Source organism: Zingiber officinale, chromosome 8B, assembly GCF_018446385.1.
Source record: "Zingiber officinale cultivar Zhangliang chromosome 8B, Zo_v1.1, whole genome shotgun sequence".
Lineage (NCBI taxonomy): Eukaryota > Viridiplantae > Streptophyta > Magnoliopsida > Zingiberales > Zingiberaceae > Zingiber > Zingiber officinale.
In genome coordinates, this window is record NC_056001.1 from 8,409,782 (window position 1) to 8,420,239 (window position 10,458).

The 10,458-nt window shown below is 38.0% G+C and overlaps 1 protein-coding gene across 1 annotated transcript; it reads right to left on the minus strand.

The window, feature by feature from the left end:
* On the minus strand, positions 1-1,460 carry LOC122013471 (indole-3-pyruvate monooxygenase YUCCA8-like). The gene is made up of 4 exons (XM_042569752.1): positions 837-1,460; positions 496-744; positions 294-416; positions 1-207 (listed from the first exon to the last, which is right to left on the minus strand). The coding sequence occupies exons 1-4, from the start codon at positions 1,458-1,460 to the stop codon at positions 1-3; spliced, it is 1,203 nt and encodes a 400-aa protein (XP_042425686.1).
* Between the last annotated feature and the right edge of the window lie 8,998 nt (positions 1,461-10,458).

The following is a 10,458-nucleotide window of genomic DNA, read 5'->3' on the forward strand; positions in this document are numbered from 1 at the left end:
TTAGAGGGGGAGGATGTCCTTGTTCTTGTTCTTCGAGAGCCTTTTCCATGCTTCAGATATGTGAAGAGCAGTCTTGATGGCATCAGCGCTGGAGCCAAGAAGACCTTTCCCTGAAAAGCCTACAAAATAGATGCCGCCTTCCCCTCCTTGGCACCCACTGGGGAATTCATTTTTTGGCTTCCCTTCAGCCGAGAGAAGATCCATGTCCTGTACGAGGCAAAATCCATTAATTTGGAAGTTTATCATAAGAATAAGATGAATTAATTAGTGAGTGAAAGGAGATGAATGCATGCCTTGAGCCAGGAAGGGAGATTGGTCCTGTACCCAGTTGCAAAGATCACAGAGTCGAATTCCATTTCTTCTCCATCAACAAATCTGGCGCCATTGTTTGTGAGGGCCTCCACTTCACGTACAATCTGCCATTATATATAGATATAAATATAGAATTGAAAAGTTAAAAACAATAACAAATTAACAGAAGTAATTAATCGCTACCTTGATCTTGCCGCTTTTGATCAGTGAACAGGCTCCAACATCCAGAACAGGCGTTTTGCCAATAGTATTCTTGAGCTCCAAAGGACCCAACTTAGGCCTCTTCAGGCCAAACTTCTCGGTGTCTCCGATGATCATTTTGGCCATTATTACCAAGAACTTATCCACCATTCTCGTGGGCAACCATTGGAGCAACTTAATGGCGAGCCCAAATGTAGAGACTCCTAGCATCTTCCTTGGTAGAACATGTACCTGCAGTTGTCGTTCCGATTAATATATAAATCATGAATTAATATTGGTGATCACCCAGAATTAATCGATCGTATTTAAAAACAAAAATTTACCTCATTTCTCACTGACAAGAAAGGCAATGCTCCATGGTCACACAAGTCCACACATATCTCCATACCAGAATTGCCACACCCCACCACCAGCACCTTCTTCGACTTAAATTCTTTCCCGCTCTTGTACTCGCTCGAGTGCAACACGCTCCCCTCGAACCCCTTCAACCCCTTCACCTCCGGCCACACCGCCTCCGCATTCTCCCCCGTCGACACCACCAGCCACGGCGAGGCCAAGTGCTCCACCACTGGGAGATCATAGGGGCTCCTTCGCACGGTGGTGACTCTCCAGAGGGAAGCCGCGCGGTCGAAGCGAGCGTCGACGACCTCGCAAGAGAAGAGCGGACAGAGGGAGAAGTGGGCCGAGTAAGCGTGGAGGTAGTCGAGGAACTGGTCCCTGGAAAGGTACTCCGGGAAGTGAGCAGGGAAGGGGAGGTGGGGGAGCTGGCAGAATGCCTTAGGGAGGTGGAGGTTGAGGCGGTCGTAGGTGCGGTGGCGCCACAGGCTGGCGATGCCGTCCGACTTCTCGACGACGACTGCAGGAACAGAGAGCTGGTGGAGCGAGGCGGCGACGGCGAGGCCCGACGGCCCGGCGCCGACCACGATAGGACGATATCGATGATGCATTAATGTGTCAGTACTCATCTTTGTAGCTTGTAGTAACGAGCTAGCTCTCACACCAAAAATTTCCAAAATTTTAAGCTAGAAAATTTATGGACGAACCTCTCTCAATCTAGACACCCCAAACTTAGAAGAGTTTTAGTTCTTGTTGCTATAAATAGAGAGAGCCGAAGCATTAAGAGGGGATGATCTCTTGTTGCTATATATACGAGCGCGAACACCTATGCAAACTTTGTATGTGATTTACATAGTACGACGTATATGACAGTTTGGGTGTATGCATTTGCTGATTATGCACGAAAACATAGAATATATTCAAATGTATTCGGCAGCTAGCTAGCAATACACTCTGTCTATATATATAACACAATGAAGGACAATTTCCATATGTATATTTAGGATGAATTTACTTAACGGAGAAAAAATAATTAAAAATATGAATCTATATTGTAAAAGAAAATTAAATAAAGAAAATCAGTATAGTATATGATTGGCTGGACTTTTAAATATTGTCATTAACTATTGGCATGGTCTCTTCTTTTAAGATTATATATAAATATATATATAATAGGGTTGAGCTGAAGGGGATGTTCCAAATCTATATTGGTACGTGCAAACTCGAAGTAACCGAACACCGAAGGCTGCATGCTTGCGAAAATAATTACAGGGAGAGCCGCGAGAGGTTTGGATGGATACCATGAATGAACAGTCTTAGCAAAGGAGCAGAAAACACGAGTAACATATGCATGAATGATCGTATCTGAAACCGGTGAAGCTGAACCACCGGCTTCCAGGTTGATCAGAATAAGAGCTCGAGGGCTCGAGGTATGCAATATCACAAGGAGTAAAAGGTGGAGGGAACAATAGTAAGAAAGAAAGTTTTTGAGGCAGCCACTCTAATATTTAAGTCAGTGAAAAATGAGTAAAAATGTAAAAGATGGGCCGCAGAGAAAATGTATCTGTGCCTCATGGAGAGGAGCTCCTTTTATAATATCTCTTAATTCCCACGTTAATAAAGTATCATGACAGACTAAAGGATATGTTTAATCGTCGTCTTGGAGAACCCATCACCCATATATTACTATCTATGCGAAGATATATTGTCACATGCTTTGACAATTCCACGTACAATCTTAATTATGAAGTTGGATGTAACGTAAATAGTGGACATATGATAGTTTTGGCATAATAACCCGGAGTCTATTTCTAAGACTAACGACTTATGATCATCCATGATAAGTCTAACATCTATGTACATATATTTATTTCCCTTCATATTTTAAGAGATGATAAAAGGAAATAAGATTTTGAGAGTATCTGATCGGGATGATATGGGGAGTAAAGTCCTCGTGGTAGCCGACGATTGGGGAACTGGGGTCTTAGTAATAGAGGATTGGGGAGTTGGGCTTCCATAAGAGCCGATTAGGGAGCTCGGCCTCGGTAATAGCCGACCGGGGAGTTGGGTCTTGGTAATAGCGGTTTGGGAAGTTGGGCTCCTATCATATTTGACAGAGGAGTTGGGCTCTCGTAATAGAGATAATACCCGACGGGGGAGCAGGGTCCCAGTAATAGCTGATAGGGGAGCGGAGCCCCGATAATAGCCGACCGAGGAGTCGAGCCCTGATAATAACCGACGGAGGAGCTGGGTCTCAGTAATAACGTAACCGACCAATAGAATGTCTTTGAACGATCCGACCAATAGGATGCTCAGGTTGACTTACCTTGGACTTGGACTGTCACGTGAACCAGCAAATTGACTTTCAATCCAACAAGGCTTACTCATATCCACCCTATCAAGGAACATTGTGTAAGTACCCTCTAGTAATTTGATGTGATCAACCAAGTAAAGTTAGGTCTTGTTGGTATTTATCCTCCGTGTCTAAATGTGTAGGAACTTAGGAGCACAAGAAGTCGAGCGAAAGACGCGGCTAGCGAAAAGGACGGCATGGGAGAGAGTCGACGAGCTTGATGCGTCCAATGGACGAGGTGTTGCGGAAGAGTACGTTGGCGGACAAGAAGGAGGCGCACGACATTTCCGAGGGATGAGAAGCCGGAGCAGAAGACTGCTCAAAGGCCGGAAGTTGAGTTCGGATGAACCCTATTTCAGATGGCCGAAATCACCCAAGCGAAAGGAACTAGAGCGAAAGATCGGGATCCAAGCGAGAGAGCCGGAGCAAGAACCCAGACCAAACAGTTAACATAAAGTTAATTTAGGTCCAGGCACCCAGACCATGAATTTTATCTGGATCGTGTTTGACGCGATCCGTTGCGACGAGAATAAAGTTTTATTTCCCTAGAGGTGCCTGGAAATAGGCGAACCGACTAGAACTATAAATACAGCCCTGATTCCAATGGTTTAGAACAACACTTGGGATTGACTCTTCTTTAGTTTTGTTTTGTAATCGAGTGCTTTAATTACTGTAAAAAGTCATCTCCGCCTGAAGAGAGTTTAGTGAGCTTTCAACTTCCTTGGATTAACAATCTCCCCAATTATAACCAAGTAAACCCTTTCGTGTCTCTTCTTTTTTAATCTTGTATTTATCTTATGCAAGTGTTAGTTTAATATAAATCTATAAAGTTCGAGGAAGGTTCATTTTCTTTTGCAGGGTTATTCACTCCCTCTAGCCGGCCGCCAAGGGTCCTACACATTATTATATGTGTTCCTATGTGCACTACTTTGTGCCCCCGGGTTGTGGTGTAAGACAGAGTATTCAGATTGTCATCCAGATATTCATGTACAGTTCGATCCCTAGCTATAGCAAATTTGTAAAAAAGTTTTCTCCAAATGAGGTGCGCAATCAAAGGATATTAGGCTTCTTGGGTATCCGTCGTAAGTACTTCTTGATTTATTCTGTGGCCGATAGAAAAATTCTGCTGAATTAGATCTCTCATCTCAGGACTAGTTAATGAGACTAATTAGATTTATTATTTTTTTTCCTGTATGCACTGCTTTGCGAGGAGTCACATGCATTCAGTTAGTATGATTCATTATATGTCTGGCAGTCTAATGATTTTCAAAGAAGTATTATGCGTGACAACTTAAAAGAACAAGTTTTTTTTTACTATTTCATACAAACGATGAATTATGCATCCCTAATACTAGAACACAGGTTCAAATTGGATACAAGAATGACATCCATATGTTTAATGCCCTTCGAACAAAAACAAACGCAGAACAGGACTTGAAATATAGTCTTGGCCATGAGATTTCTTCGCATGGCCCCAGTAATCAATTGTTCAACCCAGATACCTTGTCGCCTCTTCATCAACTCCTAGCTGGGTCTGTCAGTGGCTAAACGGAGAAATCTGCCATTGTGTTCGTGATCAGATCCACCATGCCCAATTAATGTTTGTGCAGTTGTTATTGGAACCCTGCAGGGGTAGCAGCAGCTATGAAGTTAGATCGCTAAAGCACCAACTGTTTACAATGTTGTAGACACCTTCCCCACCTCATGACGTTGTTTACAGTGTGAGATGAAATTGGAGATTGGAAACATATTTTTAGCCCCCTCATGACGTCACTACAGTTTAAGAATTGTCGTTCGAGATAGAATATAATGCCTGAACTCTCCTTTGCCACTTCAGCTCCCTGTTGAATGACCATTCAGAATATAATGCCAAAACCTTGAACCCCGCTTCATGCCAAAACCTTGAACCCCACTTCAGCTTCCTTAGGTGCAAGGCCATCTTTAGTTCCATCCTGGGCTATGACGGTAAGTATATATCCCAATTGATTTTGATATCATCAATTGCTATGACGGTAAGTATATATCTCAATTAATTTTGATATCATCAATTGAGTTAAGTTAGACTCTAGAATTTTGATCTCTTATGTCTAAATATAGAAATTTAATAATATAAGAAGTCAAGCGAAAAATGAAGCAAGCAAGAAAGATGACATGGGAAGCGAGTCGACATACTCGGTGTATTTGATGGATGAGAAGTTATGGAAGAGTATACTGGTAGTCGAGAGCGATGCCCACGGCACTTCCAAGAGACAAGAAGCCTAGGAGGAAGACTAAGTTAGGTTCGAGTGAGTATAATTCTTAATGGCAAGAATATCACCTAAAGTCAACCGATGACTTAACTGAATCCAAGTGCCCGGACCAGGTCCAGGCGGCTTGGATTCCTTCGGGCCACATCAGCGAGCCATTGTCAAAAAGGATCAGCATAGAGTCCATGTCAGCCGACTCTAGATGCTCGGGCCGAATCTAGGTGCCCCAGAAGTGAAGACTCATTGGAAAGATATCGTTGCGGAGTGGATTAAGGTGACCAAGTCTAGGTGCTCATACAAGGTCCAGGCGTCCGGGAGGTGCCACGCCAGCCAACGACTAACTTCGACCAGTGGATTATAAATAGAGCTCTGATCCTTGAAGTTTAATAACACATTCTGTACTTTGGTTTACAAAAATTATTTTTACATCGCCTTGTGAGCTTTTTGTGAGCTTTACATCGCCTTGGATTAGCAACCTTTCCGATTATAAATCAAGTAAATTTTTCTTGTTTTGTTGACATTTTTATTTGTTTGAATTAACGTGGGTTTCTTGCTAAGTTTTATAACAAGAGAAGTGCTAAATTTATTCACTCCCCCTTCTAGCCAGTCCCATACGGACCTACAATTGTTATCAGAGTCCAATTGCTTCAGAAGGATTCGATTAACTGTCAACTAAAGCAATAAGAAGATGGCCGGACCGAGTATTCACCCACCAAAATTCGAAAGAAAGTTCGCATTCTAAAAAAGAAGATGGAGGTATTTTTCAGAACAGATTTTGATTTATTGCTAATAATTAAATATAGTTTTGTAGCACTCAAAGATCAATATGGAGAAGAAAAACGAAGAGTATTTTTGGAGCAAGAAAAAGAAGAACAACTTTGTAGTCAATGTTAAAGCCGAATTCCACCTTTTGAGTGTACTATCGTCTCAAGAAGTCAACCGGATTGATGTCTATGACACCTCCAAAGAACTCTAGGAGAAGTTCCTAGAGTTACACAAAGGAACCTCGAAGATCAAGTTGGCAAGATGAGATGTGCTCCGCAACAAACTAAGCAACCTCCTGCTGGAAAAGAGTGAAATGGTTGCCCAACTGCACGCAAAGCAAAAAAGAGGTAATCATTGGACTTACCAACCTCAGAGAAACGGTGTCAAATCGAGATTCCCTCTAATATGCATTAAATGCATTCCCAAGAACCCTTGAAGGTACATCAAATATATACTCATATTACATCTCCAAATATTTCAAGATAAGTACTTTAGAGAATTTATTTTTAACTTTAGAATTACATGAGTTTCAATGTACAAGATAAAGAAAAGAGTCAAACCAGGATTTAGCACTAGAAGCCAGCAAGATCAAGCTAGATTCTAAATCATTGCTCGACGAAAACAAAGTAGCTTTTATGGTAAGGAAGTTTTCAAAGTTCTTTAATTCTAATAACTTTGATAAGAGATAGGCCAACAAGATTCTCCAGGCAAAGAGGAAAGTTAGAGGTGTAAATGAACTAAGCCACTCAGCTATTCGAAGCTCAATTCGATAAAAACTCGTTTGAGCTCATTTAATGAGGCTCGTTAAGATAAACAAACCAAGCTCAAGCTTCACAATATTCAGCTCATTAGTTTGTGAACATGTTCGTTAAGCTTATGAATTAATTTTTAAATAAAAAATAATAGTTTTAATATTGAATTTATAGATTTTACATGATCTACCTATGAAATATATAGATAAATATATTAAATTTATTTATTAGAATAAAATTATAAATTTTAATAAGAATATTATAGTTTAGTTTTTAATGAATATTTAAATTTATAATTTATAATTTATATTTATTAAACTTGTTTAGGCTCGATAAAAGTTTGAATAAGCTCGTGAGCCATGAATATATTCGTTAAATAAAGCTCGAGCTCGACTCAATTATAAATGAGCAAAACTCAAACATTCAAGAGTTCGGCTCGGCTCGGCTTGATTACACTCCTAAAAGTCAGATGCTATAACTGTCAAGAAGAATGACACATCAAAGACAACTGTCCAAAACTCAAAAGTAAAAAAAAAGACAAAGGACTAAAATGATCGAAGCACAAGAACTTGAAAGCTGCGTGGGATGAAACGTCATCAGAATTCGAAGTTGAAGCATACGCCTAACTTGCACTTATGACAAGTTACCAAGAAGAAGAAGATGACGAAACCTCATCTGAGATGAACATCGAGAGCATCGATGAAGGGGAGACTTCAAATTACGAGTTCGACACGGTAAGTGAGGTACGACTCTTACTTTTTGATCAGTTTTATGAAGCAGTGAAAATGCTATCTAGATCCTTATGCAAACTACGAACTAAATGTATAAATCTGAAAAAGATAACAATGAGTTAAAAATAAACTTAGATAATGCATGTCCATTAGAACATTTTGATAAAATTTAAACGAAAAATTCAAAACTAAAAGAACAAATAGACTTATTGAAAAAGGATTATGTATGCTCCAATTTTTTACCGATTTCAAATTTTAGAAATACTTGAGGGTTAAATTGGCATTCACGAAACCATAGGGGATAAATTATAAAAATTCTTAGAAATTATATTACAACAAAATTTCTGATAAATCCATAGGTAGAAATTTTGTTGGATTTCTAAATTTGTTCTAAACTAGTAAATTGATTTTATTTGCATGCTTAAATATTAATTTAATTTAATTTTAACTTTGATAGTAAAACTAATTATTTTATAAATTTAATATTCATGCTTTCTGCTTAAAAAAATTTTGTGATGCACAAATAGATTATTTGTTAATTTTTAGATTTTTTTTTACTAGTAATTAATTTTTTATAAATTTTTTATCAAAAAAATAAATTTTAAAATTTAAAATTTTTTGAAGGTTAATAAATATCGTTATATTTTAAATGTTTAGAAAAATCAGTAAGATTTATAAATGACATATTCTATTTTTAATCATTTAATTTTAAAATTAATTATTTCTATTCAAAAATATTTATTTTGGTTAAAATAGAAATATTCTATTTATGAATATTTTTCTATTGGTTTGAATGTTCATGCTTCATATTGATAAAAATATTTATAATTTTTTGAAACATAAAATAATTTATAAATTAATTTTGTTAAAATAGAGAATTAATTAGTAAAAATTATTATCTTAAAAAATAATTTCTATAAAAAGTTAAATTTTTATATAAACGGTTTAAAATATCTAGAAAAATTTCTAATATTTTTCTAACTATTTTTTTTCCATATTTTTCCTAACATGTTTTGATGTGGGGAAAAATTAGGGATTAAGATATGGAGGAGGTTTATAATTTTTTTAATTCATTGTAATTTTTTTTGTTTGTAAGTACTTGCAAATTTATTTCTTGTTATAAATGTAAATAATTGTTTTCTTATTTGTTTTAACTCTAACTTAACTTGAGTTGATGCACATAAAAAAGAAGATTGTAAATACCCCAAGTTGATTTTGCTGTGATCAACTAAGTTAAGTTAGACTTTATGGTTTTAATCCCTTGTGTTTAAGTGTGCAGGTACTGAGGAGCACAAGAAGTCAAGCAGAAGATGTAGCGAGCAAGAATGATGACACAGGAAGTGAGTCGACGAGCTCAGTCCATCCGAGGGACGAGGAGTTGCGGAAGAGTATATTAGTGGACGAGAAGGACGTGCGTGGCGATTCCAAGGGACTAGAAGCTGGGGAGAATGACTGCTCGAGGAGAAGACCGGAGTTGAGTTTGGGTGAGCTCAACTCTGAATGACTGGAATATCACCCAAAATCAACTGCTGATTGTGTCCAGGCGCTTGGACCAGGTCCAGGTGCCAGGACCTAGTCTAGATGCCCGAATTCCTTCGGGTCACATCAGCGAGCCATTATCGAAGAGAATTAGTACAGAGTCTACGTCAGCAGACTCCAGGCGTCCGGGTCGATTCGAGGCGCTCGAAAAGTGAAGATCCATTGAAAAAATACCGTTGTGGAGGGGATCGAGGTGACCAAGTCTAGGAGCTCGAGAGGTGTCACATCAACCAACAGCTAACTTTGACCAATGGGCGATAAATAGAGCTCTGGTCCTCAAAATTTAATTTCGTTTACAAATCTTGTTTTTACTATTTTACGCTTAATTACTGTAAGAGACTACTCCGCCTTTACAAAGGAGATCTTCTTATAAGTTTTACATCGCCTTGGATTAGGAACCTCCCCGATTACAAACCAAGTAAATTCTTCTGCCTCTTCTTATTTGTTTATGTTTTTATATATTTATTTGAATTAACATATGTTCCTTGCTAAATTTTATAGCAAGAGAAGTGATAAACTTATTTATAAGATTATTCATCCCTTCTAAGAGTATTCGTAGTGAGAGCTCCAATTGCTGAGCTGGCACATAAAACAGACCTCCCTCCTGTAGTGGGAGATCCATTGCTCAAACGATGGAGTGACTCCATAAACACGGAGTCACTCCGTCGTTAGCTTTTTTATTTTTTAATTATTATTTTTTTAATATTTGTATAAAAAAACAACATTAAATATGAGATATTCGGCATGGAAGAAGATGAGACGTTAAACAATAGCTATTTTGATAGTCGTTGCTCAATTTTTAATTTTTTTAACTAAAATAAAATTCTATAAATATATCACGAACTCTTATTTTTCATTTGTCTCTTCATTCTCTATTTCTTCATCCTTTCATTCTCAATTTGTATTTGAGATGGACGAAAATTTCAATACTTCTTTGACAAATCTTTTGAATTCTTCAAATACAGAAGAAAATATATCTTCTCAAGATACCCACATTCCTATAAACCATGATGTCCAATATCCTTAATTTTTCTCTCTCACACAATACCATCTAAATTTTTAAAATATTTCATATGTTCCATAAGCTTGGTCTTCCAAATTTCTCAACTTCCCAAAGTTCTTAAAATTTTTCGCTCCCCCTTTAGAGTAACACCACCCAACTCCATTTGGTATGTACTCATACCAAGATTGATAGCCACGAGCAACTAATTTAGGATATCTTC

What these genes read in the sequence shown, in the direction of transcription:
- LOC122013471 (XM_042569752.1), bottom strand. Translation starts at nt 1,460, where the DNA reads ATGCATCATCGATATCGTCCTATCGTGGTCGGCGCCGGGCCGTCGGGC. An exon ending in TCAAAAGCGGCAAGATCAAG is followed by an intron (nt 417 to 495) that starts GTAGCGATTAAT and finishes ATATAATGGCAG; the next exon opens with ATTGTACGTGAAGTGGAGGC. An exon ending in ATCTCCCTTCCTGGCTCAAG is followed by an intron (nt 208 to 293) that starts GCATGCATTCAT and finishes TGCCTCGTACAG; the next exon opens with GACATGGATCTTCTCTCGGC.